General features: G+C 38.5%; 1 protein-coding gene across 3 annotated transcripts in view; it reads left to right on the top strand.

Annotated features, from left to right (window-relative positions):
- Positions 1-2303: 2303 nt before the first annotated feature.
- ZNF143 (zinc finger protein 143) overlaps positions 2304-20892 on the top strand; it is an 84550-nt gene continuing 65961 nt past the window's right edge. For 2 of the 3 annotated variants that reach the window (XM_037840007.1, XM_037840006.1), the window contains exon 1: positions 2321-2384. In XM_037840007.1, coding sequence (XP_037695935.1) covers positions 2343-2384 — 42 coding nt within the window. In that variant the 5' untranslated portion in view covers positions 2321-2342. Of the gene's footprint in view, positions 2385-20892 lie in introns of all 3 variants that reach the window. The other variant, XM_037840008.1, reaches the window with a different exon arrangement.

The following is a 20892-nucleotide window of genomic DNA, read 5'->3' as shown; positions in this document are numbered from 1 at the left end:
TAAGAGTTAAATGCATAATTTGTTTTTGTTTTTTTTTTCTATACATGTATATCATAATGGCTTTAAGACATTGTACAAATTGCCAAAATCAATCAATTCTCCAGGTAGTTTTGAGTTACTGAAAGAAATGCTTCAGCAAACATGATGGTAACAGTTTTGAAAAAGGCTAGAAATAAGTTAGCCTAATTAGGAAGTGGGAAAAATGGTCCAACGATACGTAAGAGTCTGAACTAGGATGGACTGGCAGTGAAATTATTTTCAAGCCACTGATTTAATGAGATGTGACCACATTCAGAAAGGGGTGGTGATCTGGAGGAATATCTGAAGACTATGGATGACCCTGGATACTATGTGCATTTGAACTCTCTTCTATGGGCATCGACAAATACTGCTAACACAAGGTTCTACTACCTTTGACAAAATCAGAATTAAGGTATCTCCCTGAATCAGACAGCTGAATTATAGCATCCTATTCACCACCACCATTCAACTTTTACAACCACCCAATATATGCCAGTTTCTCTCTGAAGTTCTGGGATACAACATGCCCTGAAACTTCAACCTACAATTAAATTCTTTTGAGGTTCTGCTTACAATGTTTTAATGAGTAGACTAAGAAAAGCATGGGAATTAGTAATAAATGGCCAAATTGCATACAAATATTTTGATACTTCATAGTAACATCTCTGATTATAAAGTAAAGTACATCTGAACGGTACAGAAAGGTATATATAAAATCACCTTGTTTTTCATCTCAGTTCTTTGTCTCTGACAAAGAGAATCTACCTGGATAAGACTTTAAAAATGAGCTAAATCTCCAAGTTTCAAGTAATCTAATTCATTTTTATGTCACATTTTTCATAAGGCCTAAAATAATCAGAACTGTAAAAAAAATTCTAAAAGAATGTACAGTGTGTTCAAACGAAGTTCAAATAAAGACCTACTTTCCTCAAATGGCGTCTGGGCACCAATTACGAAACTTAACCTTGGTTAGCATCCGCAGTCTCTAACCCCTCACCCTTCTTCCTCCAAAGAGTGTCAGCGTTGCGATGTCAAACTGACTCAACTGTATGTAAATCAAAATACTTTAATTATTCTCAGGGACCGGCTATCTTCAAAGTCTTTTATAATTTATCCCCTTGGACAATTCCATAATCACCTGAAAAGCAAAAGACACCAAATCATCATCCAAATATCCCCTAAAGTCTGTTTTTATAAGGATACAAATCTCCTGCTACAGCCGGCCACCCTCCTCATTCTCTTGATAACGCAATTCTACACCTTACATGTCCAATTTAATAAATCTTGGGTATCCACGTCTTATCTATCCTTACCCCGACTGCCAAAGGAAATTAATATTTACTGAATTCTCCTGAGAATGGACTAGTATTTCCAATGATTTAGGAAAAACAAGCATTCCCTAAACTTCAAAATCAATTTTTACCCATTCTTAATGGATTAGGGGAGCCCGATTCAATGCTTTCCCAACCATTTTGACTTTCCTTTAATTCACGACATACAAAGGAGAGAACTTTCAAGGGTCAAAGAACACGGAGAGGGCATTTCAGACAACTTCAAAATCTGAGCCGAAACTACACGAAAGCATCCGCAGCGTCTCCCAGCAGAGTCCAAGACTACCATCCCGGCACCAAGGCCCGCTGGGGCTTCTGGAGAAGCGCAAGTGGGCTTGGTATTCAGCGACCCGTACACAGCTACTCTCGGGAAAGCAGAACTCTCGGCCAAGACCAAGGGCCTCATCCGGCTCCGAGAGCCCCCAGAGAGCCGTTAGAACAACCATCCTGTGCTAATCCTCCCTCTAAACGGGACGACACACGGCAATCGCTAGGCAACACCCATCCGGTCTTCAGATCGCGCTCCGGCAAGCCCACCGGGACAACCAAAGTCTCCTCCTAGCCCCTGTGGGGAAAATGGCTTCCATCACCCCTTCTCCCTCCCGGGTAATCACAGGACCAGCCACCCTCCCTAGCTACAAAATGGCGCCTCCCGCTGGGGCCCCTGAATCGGCATAATTCACTCGCTAATGAGGCCGCGTCCGTCTGGGATGAGCGGCTCTGCCAACCATTCAGACACAGGAAGTTTCAGTCTGCACTTTCGGAGAGCCACTCAGATGCGGAAGGTAAGGCTAGGCGATGCTAACGTCACGGCCAGGGGGTGTGGCCAAGCCGTTCTCCTCTTGCGTCGGCTAAGTTTAAACCAATGGCAGACAGGAAGTGTTTGCTGAAGGACGTAGTGACAGCCCAATGGAGGCTGGGGGTGGGTTTCAGACATTCTATGCGGGTTGCGGGGCCTGGGGGCCGGACGGCTGTTTCCTGTCCTGGTGCATGGTGGTCGGACGAAGGAATTGTTGGAAAATTTTCTCGGAGGTTCGTATATAAATGTGTTTTTACCCAGTGTGCATTATTCTCCGCCCGGCCGCCGCCCTCAGCGCGGCGGCGCGGGCCCAGTCGGGCCCGGGCTCCAGCCCTGGCTGCTCGGCCTCCACCGCTGGCCCTGTGGATCCTACGGCGGGCCGTGGTGGAGGCGGCTGGCCAGAAGCGGAGTTTATTAATAACCCGGGGCCGCCGCTCTGGGTGACGGCGGAGCTTTTCTAGTTGAGGACCGCAACCTCCCCCTCCCCCCACGTCTCTGCGCTTTGCGTCCCGCCTGTTCCCCTCAGGGGACTGCCGAGAGGAGGGTGGGAAGGAGGGGAGGGTGGAGCCCGGCGGTGCTTCTCGGCTTGACCTCCGCGCGGAGCAAGTCCCTATGCGCCAAGCGGCTGCTGAGGCGAAGCTCCCCTGGAGGGGACGCCGGATCCACGGTCCGCGCCAGGCCTCAGCTTGGGCGCCGGCGGCAAGGCTGACCAAGGGCCCGTCGGGAACCCCGCATGCAGAGCGCACCTGGAATTTTTTCCCTTCTCGATCGTGCAGATTTCTCGTTTCTCTTATGTGCCCCTTTTCTTTCTTTAGGCTCAGAGGCCTGACGTCAGATATTGAAATTTGGCAATGTCATCATCCTTTACTGATTTTAGCTAAAGAGTGAATGAATCCCCATAGTTGCTTTCTAACGTTTTGTTGTGGGACACGCAGTAGGTTTTATTCCCTCCTGTTTTTGCTTTTCTAACCTTGATTTTTTTCCACATAAAAAGAGTAGGAAAGAGACATACCATCGCTGAACGCATTATGTGTTTAAAATCAACTTCAGCCTTTTCTTTTGAGTGTTTAACCAGCTGATAAAATCAGGTGGGGATGTGGTGAGAAATTATAGGTCCGAGGCTGTGGTCTCTGCTTTGTCCAGTAGAAGATACATGTGGTTGGCTGTAGTTAACAAAAAAAAAAACCTTTGCAATATTTAATATTTCTTCTTGCTGAGTGTGTAGTTTTAAGTTCGTTGGTAAGTGTTTAGGAAGAGAATATGTGATACAGAGAGCACCCAAAATATTATGCTTAACTGTAATAATTCATATACCTGTTAAATTATAAACATCTGGCTTGGTGAGAACTTGAGTTTTTGCAAAGGAATAAAGGGACTATAGCAATAGAGGGAAAGTACTATTGCAATAAAGAGAATGCTCTGACCATAAGGTTTGCAAGCATCTGTAGAATTAGGCAAAAGGGTTTTTCCTTAGACAAGAAAGAACCAGGTGTAGGGAAGTGGGGTGAAAAGTTGGCATGATCAGATAGTAGGTCTGAGGATGTTTTATGCTGAAGGCAGCCTATTTTCAGGATCGCAGGTCTCAAGTAAAATTTGACCTCCCAGTTCACAGAGTTGTACGACATTCACCATGGTCAATTTTAGAATGTTTTCATCACTCACAAAAGAAGCCCCTATCCATAAGCAGTCATCCTACATTTCTGCTCAATGCCCCCTTTCCAGTCCTAGGTGACCACTAATCTACTTTCTGTCTCTGGATTTACCTTTTCTGGACATTTTCACAAAAATGGAATCATAATATGTAACTTTTTGTGTCTGGCTCCTTTCTCTTAGCGTAATGTTTTCCAGGTTCACCCCTGTTTTTGAATGTATCAGTATTTCTTTTTATTGCCAAATAATATTTTATTGTATGGATATACCAAATTTTATTTATTCTTTTGTTGATAGACATGTGGATTGCTTCCAGTTTTTGGCTATTATGAATAATGCTATGAACTTTAGTGTACTAGTTTTTGTGTGGACATGTTTCATTTCTCTTGAATATATACCTAGAATCAGAGTTGCTGGGTTATGATGGTAACTGAGTTCAACTTTTTGAGAAACTGTCAAACTGTTTTCCAAAGTGGCTGCACCATTGTACATTCCCACCAGCAGTGGATGAGGGTTCTCATTTCTCAACATCCTTGTCAGCACTTACAGTTATCATTCTTTTTTTAATCATAACCATCCTGGTGGTTGTGAAGTGGTATCTCTTGTGGTTTTGATTTGTATTTCCCTGATGGCTAAATGATGTTGAGAATTGTTTCATGTCTGGTTGGTCTTTGTATATTTTCTTTGGAGAAATGTCTATTCAGATCCTTTACCCGTTTGAGAATTATATTGTCTTTTTATTATTTAAGAGTTCTGTGTATTCTAGATACAAGTCCTTTATCAGATATATGATTCATAAAATGTATATAGCCATCTGCACGTTGGGATACTGCTGTAAAGTAAGGATTAGTCATATTCTTCAAGTAAAGATGACCTACCTGGATCAGCAGGTGCTTCTGTTACTTTAGCTGTTATTAATGATTTATAATGTATATGCAATTTATGATCATTTGAGAATTTTTCTGAGTCTTGTAATGTCTACCATTACTTACTTTTGAGTTTTTACCTAGTTTTTGTGTGTGTGTGTGTGTGTGTGTGTGTGTTTTAATCTTAATTTTTATCTAGTTTTGAGTCTTTGAGCTCCTGGTGTATTTCAGGACAGTGATTTTTGAAACACTTGGGTTGTTTGTAGTTGCTCCTGTTTGAAATTTGCATTTTAGGAGGGCCTTAGTGAGATAATGTTTTATAGTTTATTGTGCTGTCTATCTAGATGATTTTGTTTTTAGGTGGATTTAGACTGTGAAACCCTTCTCTCCCTCATAGAAAAAAGAAAAAAAAAAACAAAACTTAAAAAAGGATACACTTTTCTCCACTTCCTCATAAATCTAATTGCATATAAAACTGTGCTGCATTGGGGTGATAGATATTGGTGGTGTAGCACAATATTGTGAATGTAATTAATACTACTGAATTGTATACTTGATAATGGTTAAAATGGGAAACTCTGAGTTGTGTATATGTCACTACAATAAAAAGTTTTTGAAAGTGTAACTGCTGTGGTGGGAACTCTGCATGCTGTGGAATAATTGTCTGTTACTGTGTAGACAGAGGCATTTAACTCCAGACTACATTTTTCCATTTAAAATACCATTCCCATTTACTCAGTGCTTAATCTGGCTAGGCACTGAGTTAAGTGATTGTTGGAGTGCTTTACATACACCTACATAAACTCAGTGCTCAGGCCAAACCTAAGGAAGTACTGGTATATCCCTGTTTTGCAGGTAAATCAACTGAAGTTTAGAGTTGCTTGTCTAACTGTTATGTGGCAAAGCTGGTACTTGAACAGCTGAGATATTCAACAGCCCTACCAAGTACCTTTTTTAACTTTTAATAAAGAAGATGTCTGTGGTTCTTAAAAAGGTACAATATTTTGAATACTGTGCAAGAAATGTAATAGCATGCATGTTACTGTGTTATTTGTATATCTTCAAGTTAAATAATGATGAATGCATTTAGGCCTGTATTGAAAATACAGGGATTTATATAATATGGAGGTAATGGTCACATTAATTGGAATCATTTAAATTAATAGCACCTTATATGCTATGTATTCACACATATAGCAGCATATTGTAAAAAATGAGGCACTATGAAGAGAGCATTGGTATGAAGGAAAACCTAATCTTTAATGCAGCCTCAGGTGATTAGCCATGACCTTGTGCAGATTGCTTACTTTGTGTTCATTTGTTCAAATATTTAGTAAGCATTTATTATGTGCCAGACACTCTTTTAGGCACTGGAAATTCAGTGGTGATCAGGACAGACAGGGGCCCTGAAGGAGATAGAGAGTGCTCGGATAGAGACTAAGGGGATGGTGGTAGAATGAGACGGGACCTACTGTAGATAGGTGATGACACCTGACTCTTGTAAAGAGTGAGAAATAGTGTTTCCAGCAAAAGAAACACTATGTATAGTGTAAAAGCCTGAAGCAAGAAGAGTTAGGTCTATGTTCTAAGAACTAAAAGGTCAGCATGGCTGGGTGTATATAATGGAGGAGGACAATTTGTAAAGCACACTGAAAGCATGAGGTATGTTTGAACTTGTTAGATGTTTATTGAATATGTAGTCATAAGTATCAAAAATCTAAAGACACACATAGGACTATATAACACAAGCATTGAACCCTAACATAAAATGTGGACTATGGTTAATAGTATACTTATAATAATTTTCTCATCAGTTGTGAAAAAGGAGCTACACTAATGCAAAATGTTAAAAAATAGGGACAAGTATATGGGAACTCTATTTTCTGCATGATCTTTCTGTCAACTTCTCTAGTAATAAAAATATCTAAAGACCCTAAGGTGCTACCTAGACTAAATACCTACCCTAGACTAATACCTATCCTAGATTAAAGGTTTACAATCTGATTGGGCAGACTGGATGTAGGTTGTGAAGGAGTGGCTAAAGGAAAGAAGGGCACTAACTAGATTTCAGAAGTCATAAGCATTTCATCTAAAAACAACATTCTATACGTCTCACTTTCCTCATATGTAAAAAGAAAACTGACATGTTTTAGTGCCTCCTGAGTTCTACAGGCTTTCCATACATTATTACATTTAATCCCTGCAAAACAGTCCTATCAAGTAGGTTTTCTCCCATTTTTTCAAAAGAAAAAATGAAGCTCAGCTGGTAAAATGAAGCTTAGCAGGATTCAAATGCATAACACTCCAGCAAATTATAAAACCTATACAAATGAAAGCTATGATAATGAAAGTATAATCACCGATTCAAAGTGGCCTGGGCTACAAGCCATATAACAATGCTGTAGGATTCAGATGATAACAGATCTGGTAGTGAGGAAGAGGCACTATGGAAGAGTCAGTAACTGTTGGACTAAAGGCTCTTCCTTGTACCCTTCTTGCTCTTTGGTTCCTAGGAAATGTTTACTTATCTTTTTAGGCCCAGATTCACATGTCACCTTCTTTGCTTCCTTGAGGCAAAATTAGGTGCTCCTTACTCTATTAATGCTTGCCTTGCAACTACCTTTTTTAAAAATTTAAAACCTTAAAATAACACATGGCAAAAACAATTTTTAACTTAGAGAATGTAGATGGTAAAAACTACAAATCCCTTTCCTGCCCCACCTGTTTCCTAGTCCCACTCCTGGCAGGTAACCACTTGGATATACTTCCTGAAATTTTAAATGTGTATTCAAGCATATGCAGATATTTATATACATTTTTAAAAGCACGAATGAGATCATACCATATATACTGTTTTGTAACTTACTTTTTCCCACTTATGTATTTCATGCTATTTCATGTAGATCTATCTCATTCTTTTTAATGTTTGCATGTTCCATTTATGGATGTCCTATAATTAATTTAACCTGTCCTTATAGACTTTTAGATCACTAACTGTTTTTTTGTTCTTTTTGTTTTTTTTTTTTGGTATTATAAAAAGTGCTCCAGTGAACTTTGCAAACTTTTGTGAATGTCTTTTTAAAATAAATTCCAAGAGCAGTTGCTTGGTTAAAGTTTTGCATTTAACATTTTGATAGTTGGTGCCAAGTTGTTCTAATCAAATTATGGAGCTTATTCTTTTTCACCTTGTGGGGTTTTAAAATAATATTACCTATTTTTTAAAATTGTGCTAAAATACACAACGTAAAATTTACCATTGTCATTTAAAAAAATTCTTTATTTTTTTGTGAAATATAACATATGCAGAAAAGAGGTAAATTTCAAAATATAGTTTAACAAGTAGAGGAAATTTCAAAGTATGGTATAGGTTATAGTTCTACAATTTCAGGTGTTTCCTTCTAGATATTCCAACCCGTTAGAGACTAAAAAGAAATATCTGTATAATGATTCAGTAGTCATGATCAATTGTTAAATCCTGTCTTTTCTGTTTGAAGTCCTCCCTCTCATTTGATCATCCTCTCAGACTTCAAGGATATTTGGACAATGACCATTCTAACTTCTTCATGTTGAAAAGGGGTATTGACATTATGAGGTATGGAGATGCAACTGGTTGATGTTCTTGGAGAGATTGGTTCCTCTGGGTTTCCACACTTATCTGGCGTAGGCATAATCTGGAGGTTTTAAGTTTCTGAAAAATAAATTTATTGAGTAAAACTTTTAATAGAGTCTCAGATAGAGCCCTGGATATTCTTTAGGCATACCATGGCAATTTACATTATATAGCTGAAGCTTGCATAAGGGTAACCTCCAGAATAGCCTCTCATCTCTAATTGAAATCTCTAAGCCACTGAAAACTTATTTTGTTACAGTTCTTTTCCCCATTTTGGTCAAGAAGGCATTGTCAGTCCCATGTTGCCAAGGCCAGGCTCATCCCTGGGAGTCATGTCCCACATTGCCAGGGCAATTTACATCCCTGAAAGTCATGTCCCATGTAGGAGGAGGCACTGTAGTCGTTTTAAAGTGTCCAATTCAGCAGCATTAAGTATATTCACAATGTTACCAACTGTCTATTTCTAAATCTTTTTCATCACCCCAAGCAGAAGCTCTGCACCTGTTAAGCAATAACCCTCCATTTCCCCCACTTCCCCAATCCATGGTAACTTCTGATCTACTTTTTGTCTCTATGAATTTGCCTATTCTAGATATTTCATATAAGTGGAATCTGACTTATTTCACTTAGCTTAACGGTTTTTAAGGTTCATCCATGTTAGGCTTCATTTATTTTTTTATGACTGAATAATACTCCACTGTATGAGTATACTACATTCTATTTATCCATTCACATGTCAATGGACTCTTTGGTTTTTTTTTACCTTTTGGCTATAGTGAATATGCTGCTATGAACGTTGGCATACAAGTGTCTGTATGAGTCACTGTTTCAGTTCCTTTATGTATATATTTAGGAGTGGGATTACTGGGTCATAGTCATTCCGAGTTTAGCCATACTGTTTTCCACCTATATTTTGTTTTAATTACCTGTTTTCACTTGTCTTCTACCATGGAAAGAGTTTCTAAAAAACAAAGATGTGTTCTTTTTTTTTACTTCTCTGTAGCCCTAATAGCATGCACATTGTCTGGTATATTAAATATTTGTTGTATAAATTATCCAGGATTGAGAAGAGTAATTCACATTTAGTAAAGGAGAATAACAGGAGATGAAATTAGAAAAGGAGCTTGAATGTCAGATTAAAGAATTGGCCTTTGTCCTGTAAGCAGTAAACCATACATGATCAGAGGGAAAAAATGTTCAAATCAGGAAGGATTCTATCCTAAAGTTCCTTCGCAACTATCTTAAGTTCTTGCTCTTCTTTAAAGTGACCCAGACTGGAACACATCATGCTAGTGATTTTTGAAAAAGGCCATGCTGAACTTCAATCCACAGACCCATATTTAGAGAAAAGTCTTTGGCCTTCTATTAAAAATTGGTGTATGAACATATGTTTTTAGATTTAAATTAAAATACAGTATTTAAGGTATATGTCATTTTTATGATTTCCTTCTTTAATCTTTTTTATAAACCATCTACCTGTTCTTTTTTTTACATTTTAAATGGTGAAATATAACATATATACAGAAAGTGATAACTTTCAAAGTACGATTTATCATGTAGCTATAGAGCAAATTTCAAAAGAATGTTATGGGTTACAGTCCTACCATGCCAGTTATTTCTGTCTAGTTGTTCTAGTACCCTAGAAACTAAAAATATATATATATTTATATAAAGATTCAGTATTTGTAATCCTTGGTTAAATCCTATCATCCACCTGTTCTTATATTAGGGCTTCTAGGGTAATAACCAGTATCAGTAAAGATGTAGTATATCTAGGATACTCATGTTGATGATGGTAATGAAATTGACACAGCCGTTTTAGAAAGTAATTTGGGTAGCAAATTGTAATAGCCATAAAAAATGCTTATTTTTTTAATCCAATAATCTTAATCCTGGGATTTTATTTTTAGGATGTCATGGAGTTGATGACTGTGTTATTGTGAATGTAAGAATGAAGGTTTAATTAAGGATGGTCCAGATGTTTTTGTTCTGGGTGCCTGGGTTTGGCAGAAATAGGCAAGTTCAGATGGCAAACCAGCTAGATTGGAAAGGTGAATTAGCACACTATTGTGTGTTTGGAATGTATAGTGTTTATTCAGACAGAAAGAGGATATATTTTGACATAAATGGAATCAATCACAAGATCTCCCAGAGACCTACCCACCTGTTTGGTAGAGTCTATCTGTGATTTCAAGATGAGGGACATGATGGGGGCTGGAGTTTTTCCTTTTCCTGTGACATTTGTCCTTTCTCTTTATGGCTGAGGGGAATAAGAATCATCTGCAGAATTTAGGTTGGGCAGTTTGGAGATTTAGGAATGTATAGAAATGTTCTTAGTTGATGTATTAGATCTGTGTTTTTAAATTAAGGGCACACACCAAATTCAACTGGAGAGTTTTATAAATGGACATGCTTCTCTAAGAACTCTATGGAAAATAATATTCCAAGAAAACATACTAGGAAATGTATGTCTGTGGTTAAAACCCTGCAGTTTAAAATCACTTTTAGTAATATTTTTGTCTTCCTTTGTGGGGGGGGCGGGGCGAAGCCTTCAAAAGGAAATTCAGATTTTTTAGTGTATCTTTTTTTAATGCATCTGTGATGAAATTCTTACGAACAATGCCTTGCATACAGAATGTACTTAGATTTATAGATTGTAAGGTAAGGTTGTGATGGTGGTTGCTGTTTTGATTTAAGTTACATTTAAAGAGGATTTCTGGGGATATATGGCAGAGTAGGCAGCTCCAGGACACAGTCCTTCCACCAAAACAGCTATTAAACAGGCAGGAACTCTCTGAAACAACTATTCTGGGGCTCCAGAGGCAAGAAAAACACTGCACAGAATCCAGGGAAGAGTGGGAGGAAGAGGCTGCAAAAGTACAGTCAAGAACAGTGAGTTGCTCTCTGCGTGGCGGGTGACCTTAAGGTCCAGTCCCTGGCTAGTTTGCTGTTGGCATAAAGGAACATAAAAATCCTCTTCCTTAAGAACAGGGGTGGGCATGGCCGATCGTTGATCATGGTTTTTGATTAGCGAATTTAGATAGCAGGGTCCTGGCTCTTAGCTACGGTTTTAACCCACCTCAGACAAAGGCAGCTGCAGCCATTGTTTTGACCCCACCCTGGGGAGAGATGGTGGTGGTGGAGATTTAAAGACACAGTGCTTCCACAGGGCTATGGGGAGCAGTTATGAGAAGGGCTGCATTTGCTGGACAGTCCAGGGAAGCAATCTTGAGGAAACACCAAAGAGGCTTTTGGCATCCCTTCAACAAGGAACTTTGGAGCCGGTCTGTGCCCCCTTTGTGGGTCCCTGATGACCCTGTTTTGTCTGGGAAATAGTGAGTTGGGAAAGTCCTCTCCAGGGTGACCCTACTCCCAGAATCTGCCTTCCAGGCAAAAGCGGCTAGAAATAATGAAAGGAGAGTAAAAAACTGCAGAGGCAAAACAGACAGAACAGAACAAGATTCCTGGAGAAGGAACAGAGGAAAGGAAATGCTCTCCTGGAGGTGAAGTAATTGCACAAAAAGTGCAGTCTTGAACATTGTACCGCATATTCAGGGCAAGAATCAGATGAAGAAGAGTTAAAAATATCTGATCAGTTAGACATGGGTTATTCTAAAGGTATACAATAAGGAGGAAGGTGTCAAAGAAGAACCTTAACATAAAGCCAATCAACAGTAAAAGCCTAGGAATCAGAGAAACTGACCTTCAGAGTAAACTCATCTGTTCAATCAGATGCCTAGACATTAGAAAAAAATTACAAGCCATACAAAAAAACGAGAAGATATGACCCAGTAAAAGGAATATATTAAAACTTCAGAGGAGACACAGGATTTGGAACAACTAATCAGAGATGTTCAACCAAATCTCCTAAATCAATTCAAGAAGATGAAGGAAATGGTTAAGGAGATAAAGGTTGTTAAGTCATTGTGTGAGCGTAAAGAAGAATTTGACAGCACAAAAAGAAACAAAACAAATAATGGGGATGAAAGACACAATAGAAGAGATTTAAAATACACCAGAGGCATACAGCAGATTTGAACAAACAGACTAAGGAATCAGCAAACCAGAAGACAGGACAATAGAAATCTTACAGACAGGAAACAGATAGAGAAAAGAATGGAAAAAATTGAACAGGGTCTCATGTGACAGCACGAAGCACACAGATACCCATCACTGGTGTTCCAGAAGGATAAGAGAAGGGAAATGGGGCAGAAAGGATACTTGAGGAAATAATGGCCGAAAATTTCCCAACTTTTGTGGAAGACATAAATATTCACGTCCAAGAAGTGTAACATACGCCAAACAGAATAAATCCTAATAGACCTACTCTGAGACACATGCTAATCAGAATGTCAGATGCCAAAGGTAAAGAAACAATCCAGAAAGCAGCCAGAGAAAAGGGATTCATTATATTTGAGGGACCCACAACAAGACGGAGTTCGGATTTCTCCTCAAAAACCATGGAGGCAAGAAGGCAGTGGTATAATATACTTAAGGTACTGAAAGAGAAAAACTGCCAGCCCAAAATTCTTTATTGGAGAAAACTGTCCTTCAAAAATAAGGGAAAGTTTAAAATATTCACAGATAAACAGAAACTGAGAGAGTTTGTCAACAAGAGGCCTGCCGTACAAGAAATACTGAAGGGAGTTTTGCAGGCTGAAAGGAAGAAGACAGAAGAGAGTGACTTGGAGTAGTGTGAAGAAATGATTATCAGTAAAGTTAACTAAAAGGATTCAAAGAGAGACAAAAATAAGGCCTGACATATAAAAACAAAAGGATAAAATGGCTGAAATAAGTATTGACTTTGCAGTAATAACATTGAATGTGATGGATTAAATCCCTCAATCAAAAGACACATATTGGCAAAATGGATTAAAAAGCATGATCCCACTATATCCTGTTTATAAGGGACTCACCTTAGTCCTAAAGTCACAAATGGTTGAAAGTGAATGGTTGGAAAAAGGTATTCCATGTAAATAGTAACCAAAAAAAAAACTGGGGTAGCTATGTTAATATCAGGCAAAATAGACTTTAAATGCAGAACTCTTAACAAGAGACAAAAGACACTATATATGAATAAAAAGAGGGAAACCACCAAGAAGAAATAACAGTCATAAACATTTATGTACCTAACCAAGGTGCACAAAATACATGAGGGAAACACTAACAAAACTGAAGGAAGAAACAGACATCTCTGCAATTAAAGGTGGAGACTTCAATATGCCACTTTTATTAATGACAGACCCTCCAGACAGAGAATCAATAAGAAAACAGAGAACTTGAATATATGATAAATGAGCTAGACCTAACAGACGTACACAGAACATTGCACCCCCAAACAGGGAAATACATTCTTCTCAAGTGCTCATGGATCATTCTCTAGGATTGACCACATGTTGGGTCACAAAACGGGTCTCAATAAATTTTAAAAGATTAAAATTCTACAAAGCACTTTCTCTGACCATTATGGAATAAAGCTGGAAATCAATAACAGGTTAAGAGCTAGAAACTTCGCAAATATATGGATGCTAAACAACACAGTCTTTAAAAAATGAGTGGGTCAAAGGAGAAATTTCAAGGGAAATCAGTAAATATCTCAAGACAAATGAAAATGAGGACACAACATATCAAAACTTATGGGATGCAGTGAAGGCAGTGATGACAGAGAAACTTATAGCCCTAAATGCTTACATTAAAAAAGAGGAAAGAGGTAAAATCAAAGACCTAACTGCACACCTAGAGGAGCTAGAGAGAGTAGCTAATTAATCCCGAAGCAAGTAGAAATAAAGAAAGAACAAAGATTAGAGGAAAAATTTAAAAAAAAAAAAGAGGGAATCAATAAAACCAAAAGAGGGTTCTTTGAGAAAATGAATTAAATTGACAAACCATTAGCTAGACTGACAGAAAAGAAGATGCAAATAAATAAAATCTTTAATGAGAGGGGGGACATTACTACTGACCCCGGAGAAATAAAAAGGATCATAAGAAGATGCCTTGAATAGCTATATGCCAACAAATTAGACAACTTAGATGAAATGGACAAATTCCTAAAAATACATGAACAACCTACACTGACTTTAGAAGAAATAGAAGGGTTACTACGTAATTTGTTCTTTAAGGCCAACATCACCCTTGTACCAAAACCAGATAAAGATACAAGAAAAGGAAATTACAGACCAATTTCTCTAATGAATATAGATTCAAAAGTCCTCAAAAAAATACTTGCAGATTGATTCCAACAGCACATCAAAGAACTATACACCATGATTAAGTGGGTTTTCTCCCAAGTCTGCAAAGGTCATTCAAAACAAGAAAATTGCTTAATTTAATACACCACAGTAACAAAACAAAAGGGAAAACCCACATAATCATCTCAATTGACACAGAAAAGGCTTTTGACAAAATCCAGCATCCTTTTTGATAAAAATACTTAGAAAATAGGGATAGAAGGAAACTTCCTCAGTATGATAAAAGGCATATATGAAAATCCCACAGCTAATATCATACTTAATGGTGAAAAGCTTAAAGCTTTCCCTTCAAGATCTGGAACAAGAAGAGGATGCCCATTGTCACCACTGTTACTCAACATGGTGCCAGAAGTTCTAGCCAGATTACTTAGGCAAATTGGAAAGAAAGATGTAAAACTTTCCCTCTTTGCAGATATCATGATCCTATTTATAGAAAGTCCCAAAAAATGTACAACAAAAGATACTAGAGCTAATGAGTGAGTTCAGCAAAGTGGCAAGATACAAGATCAACACACCAAATCAATAGTGTTTCTATACATTAGTAATGAGCACTCAGAGAAGGAAATCAAGAAAAAAATTCCATTTACAATAGGAACTTTATCAAATACCTAGGAATGAACTAGCCAAGGATATAAAGGACTTCTGCACAGAAAACTATGAAACATTGCTAAAAGAAATCAAAGAAGACCTAATTAAATGTAAGGACATTTTGTGTTCATGGATTGGAACACTAAATATCATTACTATGTTAATTCTACCCAGATTAGTTTACAGATGCATCGCAATCCCAATCAAAATTCTAACCACCTACTTTGCAGAAGTGGAAAAGCCAATTATCAAGTTTATTTGGAAGAGTACGTGCCCCCAGATAGCCTAAAACATCTTGAAAAAGAAGATCAAAGTTGGAGGACTCATACTTCCTGACTAAAACATATTACAGGGAAGGAAGAAGATGGCAGCATAGAAAGGAGTGGAAGCTAGTTAGTCCCCCTGGAACTATTAATAAACAACCAGGAACAACTAGTAAATAATCTGGAATAACTGGTGGGGGGTGTGATTGTCCACAGATCATACACCAACCAGGATTGGTAAGAATGCCTGAGATCGCAGGATGGAATCTGTAAGTAAAAATTGCGGACCCATGCCAAGAGCCCCCGCTGCCCAAGGCAGCCCAAATTGCAAGGCTTCACTGTGATAGAGAGCAGCACTCTATGAACAAGCGAATATACCTCAGCCCAGCTCCAACTGGGGCTTTAAATGTTGACTGCTCAACAATAGCTATGAATCACCAACAAGTGGATGGAGGCTTTTGGTGAAGACTGACCTTGGAGAGCCAGAGGACCTCTCTGGGAGGGAGGGGGAGCCCAGAGGACAGGGTGCTATCTCTGGCTGATGGGTGACTCTCAGGGTGGCCACAGACTGGCCCTAAAGGGAGCTTTCTGTCCCTTTTTTGCCTGAGTGGAGAAAACCTCAGCAATTTTCAGTTCCCAGCACTCTGACCCAGACAAGGGTGGAGATAGCAGAGTTAGAGAGACTATCCAAATGCAAATGACATCTCCCTAGGGATGAATCTTCCCTGAGAGGAAAGAGGTGGTGTCAAGCTCTACCACCCACCTTCCATTCAGAACCAGACCCCAGAGCCTGGGGGAAAACAGTCATGGGCCACACCGCCTTACACCAGTCTGGAGTGACAGGCTGACAGGCGCCACCAGCTGGGCAGAAAAGCACAATGGCTTGAGACTTCACAGGGTCTATCAATCTTCTAAGACACACCCTCAGGGAAACCTGATACTATTGCCTCCTTCTGAGACCTGAGCCCGTTCTGGTCTTGGAAATCCTGATGGGGGTAACCAAGGAAACCAGATGCCTAGACAGCAGAAAACTACAACCTACACTAAGAAAAACAAAGTTATGGCCCAGTCAAAGGAACAAACTTACACTTCAACTGAGATACAGGAATTTAAACAACTAATAATAAGTCAATTCAAAAAGTTTAGAGAAGGTATGGCAAAAGAGGTGAAGCGTATAATGAAAACACTGGCTGTACATAAGGTAAAAATCAAAAGTTCTAAAAAAACAACTGGCAGAATCTATGGACATGAAAGGCACAACACAAGAGATGAAAGACACAATGGAAACATACAACAGCAGATCTCAAGAGGCAGAAGAAAACACTCAGGAACTGGAGAACAAGACACCTGAAAGCCTACACACGAAAGAACAGATAGAGAAAAGAATGGAAAAATATGAGCAACGTCTCCAGGAATTGAATGACAACACAAAATACAGGAATGTACGTGTCACAGATGTCCCAGGAGGAGAAGAGAAGGAAAAGGGGGCAGAAGCAATAATGGAGGAATTCATCAGTGAAAATTTCCCATCTCTTATGAAAGAGATAAAATTACAGATCCAAGAAGCTCAGTGTACCCGAAACAGAATAGATCAGAATAGGCCTACACCAAGACAATAATCATATTATCAGACATCAAAGGTAAAGAGAGAATCCTGAAAGCAGCAAGAGAAAAGCAGTCCATCACATAGAAAGGAAGCTTAATAAGACTATGTGCGGATTTCTCAGTAGAAGCCATGGAGGCAAGAAGGAAGTGGTGTGATATATTTAAGATACTGAAGGAGAAGAGCCACCAATCAAGAATCCTATATCTGGCAAAACTGTCCTTCAAATATGAGGAAGAGCTTAAAATATTCTCTCACAAACAGACAATGACAGAGTTTGTGAACAAGATACCTGCTCTACAGGGTATATTAAAGGGAGCACTACAGGCAGAAAGGAAAAGACAGGAGTGAGAGGTTTGAAATACAATTTTGGGTGATGGTAGCACAACATTGTAAGTACACTGAACAAAGATGACTGTGAGTTTGGCTGAAAGAGGAAGGTTAGGAGCATGTGGGAGACCAGAAGGAAAGAGGAAAGATAAAGATTGAGACTTTATAATTCAGTGAAACCTAGGGTGCTCAACGATTGTGATAAAAGGTACAAATATGTTTGTACATGAGGGAGAACAAATGAATGTCAAATTGCAAGGTGTTAAAAGGGATTGGGGGAAAATACAATCAATGCAAATTTGAGAGTATAATTAACAGAAACATTGTATTATGCTTCCTTTAATGTAACAAAGGCAATATACCAAAGCTAAATTCATATGGGGGGGGCATAGGTGAGGGGTATGGGACTCTTGGCATTGGTGATGTTGTCTGACTCTTTATTCTACTTTAGCTTAATGCTATCTTTCCTTTCGTTGCTTCCTAGCTGTCATGTTTTTTTTTCTTTCTTTTTTCTTTTTCTTGTGTCTCTTTCCCTTCTTTGACTCTTCCTCCTTCTTTGTGGAAGAAATAGAGATGTCCTTATATAGATAGTGGTGATGGTAGTGAATACATAAATACATGGCTGTACAGGGAACCATTGATTGTTTACTTAGAATGGAATATATGGTGTGTGAACAAAAGCATATTAAAAAAAAGGTTGATGAAGAAACCTTGGGGGCACTATATTGAGTGAAATAAGACAGACACATAAGGACAAATATTGCAGGGTCTCACTGATATGAACTAATTATAATATGTAAACTCATAGACATGAAATATAAGTTACCAGGATATAGAAAGAGGCTAAAGAATGCCGAGCGGTTGCTTATGAGCAGAATGTTCGACTAGGGTGAACTTAAATGTTTGGAAATGGACAGAGGTGATGGTAGCACATTGTGAGAATAATTAACAGTGCTGATTGGTCTGTGGTAGAAAGGGTAAGCTCAGAGTCACGTATGTCACCAGAAGGAAATTTGGAGGTTAAAAGATGGGAATGTATAAAACAGTGAATCTTGTAGTGCACAGTGTCCATGGTTAGCTGTACAAATATTAGAAATCTGTTTCATGAATTAGAACAAGCGTATGACACTATAACTAGAAGTTAATAATAGAGGGACATATAGGAAAAAAATGTGTACCTATTGCAAACTGTATACTACAGTTAGTAGTATTTTAACACTCTTTCATCAACAGTAACAAATGTGCTATACATATACTATGAGTCAGTAATGGAGGAGGATGTTTAAGGGTATGGGAGGATTGGAATTTCCCTTTCTTTGTCTTTAAGTCTTTTCTGGAGTAATGAAAATGTTCTAAAAATTGAAAAACAAAAATTGTGGTGATGGATGCACAGCTGGTACCGGGGGCAACTGATTGACCACTTTGGATCTTTGGATAGTTGCATGGTATGTGAACAGTCTCAATAAAAAATAAAAAAATAAAACTCCTCAAAGAAAATGCTGGGAAACATCTTCAAGATCTTGTGGTACACAGTGATTTCCTAGACTTTACTCCCAAAGCATAAACAACAAAAAGAACAAATAGATAAATGGGACCTCCTCAAAATTAAAAACTTTTCTGCCTCGCAGAACTTTCTCACGAAAATGAAGACAGCCTACTCAATGGGAGAAAATACTTGAAACTACATATCCAGTAAGGGTTTGTTATCCAGAATATATAAATTACATTTAAACAAAAAGATTGAAGTAGGTACGTAATTGTGAAAACAAACCCTTGGTTTCCTTAACTTCATATCTTATTTTTTACAAGTACTGCTGGGCTGTGGTACAACTGGTAGTCAGTTTTTCCTCAATCTCTTATAGGCTGAGATAATATTCAATTTTCAATTTTCATATAGATATGAAATTTAAAAGTATAAACATATGCAGAAATGCCTTTTCTACCTTACATTCAATGGAAGCAGAGTCGTGTTTTCCACAGAAAAAAATATATCCAGTGCTTTTTTTTTTTTTTCAGTTAAGCCATGTCATCTTTCTAAACACTCCAGTGTGAGTCAAGTGAGTTTTGTTTTTTTATTAAATTCAGTTTTATTGAAATACATTCACACACCATACAATCATCCATGATATACAATCCACTGTCCACAGTATGATAACATAGTTATGCGCTCATCACCACAGTCTCTCTCTGAACATTTTTCTTACATCAGAAAGAACCAGAACAAGAATAAAAAATAAAAGTGAAAAAAAACACCCAAATCATCCCCCCATCCCACCCCATTTGTCCTTTAGTTTTTATCCCCATTCCTCCACTCATCCATACACTAGATAAAGGGGGTGTGATCCACAAGGTCTTCACAATCACACTGTCACCCCTTGTAATCTGCATTATTATATAATTGTCTTCAGGAGTCCAGACTGCTGGGTTGGAGTTTGGTAGTTTCAGGTATTTGCTTCTAGCTATTCCAATACATTAAAGCCTAAGAGGTGTTATCTATATAGTGCATAAGAATGTCCACCAGAGTGACCTCTCGACTCTATTTGGAATCTCTCAGCCACTGAAACTATTTCGTCTCATTTTGCATCCCCCTTTTGGTCAAGAAGATACTCTCAGTCCCACGATGCCGGGTCCACATTCATCCCCGGGAGTCATACTCTGCGTTGCCAGGGAGATTTACAACCCTGGGAGTTGGGTCCCACGTAGAGGGGAGGGCAGCGAGTTCACCTGTCGAGATGGCTCAGTTAGAGAGAGAGAGGGGGCCACATCTGAGCAACAAAGAGGTACTCAGGGGGAGACTCTTAGGCACCATTACATACAACTTTAGACTCTCCTTTGTGGTAATGAGCTTCCTGTTCTCAGTTGCATTTATTTCTGCTCTAATCTTTGTTATTTCTTCCCTTCTGCTTGCTTTGGGGTTAGTTTGCTGTTCTTTCTCTAATTCCTCCAGGTGAGCAGTTAACTCTTCAATTTTTGCTCTCTCTTCTCTTTTAATATAGGCATTTAGGGCAATAAATTTCCCTCTCAGCACCGCCTTTGCTGCATCCCATAAGTTTTGATAAGTTGTGTTTTCATTGTCATTTGCCTCGAGGTATTTACTAATTTCTCTTGTAATTTCTTCCTTTACCCACTGGTTTTCTAAGAGGGTGTTGTTTAGCCTCCATATGTTTGTGAATTTTATGACCTTCTGCCTTTTATTTATTTCCAACTTCATTCCATTGTGGTCTGAGAAAGTGTTTTGTATAATACCAATATTTTTAAATTTGTTGAGACTTGCTTTGTGACCCAACATGTGGTCTATCCTAGAGAATGTTCCATGAGCACTTGAGAAAAAAGTGTATCCTGCTGTTGTTGGATGTAGTGTTCTATAAATGTCTGTCAAGTCTAGTTCATTTATCATACAATTCAACATCTCTGTTTGTTTAGTGATCCTCTGTCTAGATGTTCTATCCATTGATGAGAGTGGCGTATTGAAGTCTCCAACTATTATTGTAGAGGTATCTATTTCTCCTTTCAGTGATCGCAGTGTTTGCCTCATGAATTTTGGGGCATTCTGGTTTGGTGCATAAATATTTATGACTGTTAC

Source organism: Choloepus didactylus, chromosome 6, assembly GCF_015220235.1.
Source record: "Choloepus didactylus isolate mChoDid1 chromosome 6, mChoDid1.pri, whole genome shotgun sequence".
Lineage (NCBI taxonomy): Eukaryota > Metazoa > Chordata > Mammalia > Pilosa > Megalonychidae > Choloepus > Choloepus didactylus.
Note: the sequence above shows the minus strand (reverse complement) of the source record. Positions and strands in the feature narration are given on the sequence as shown.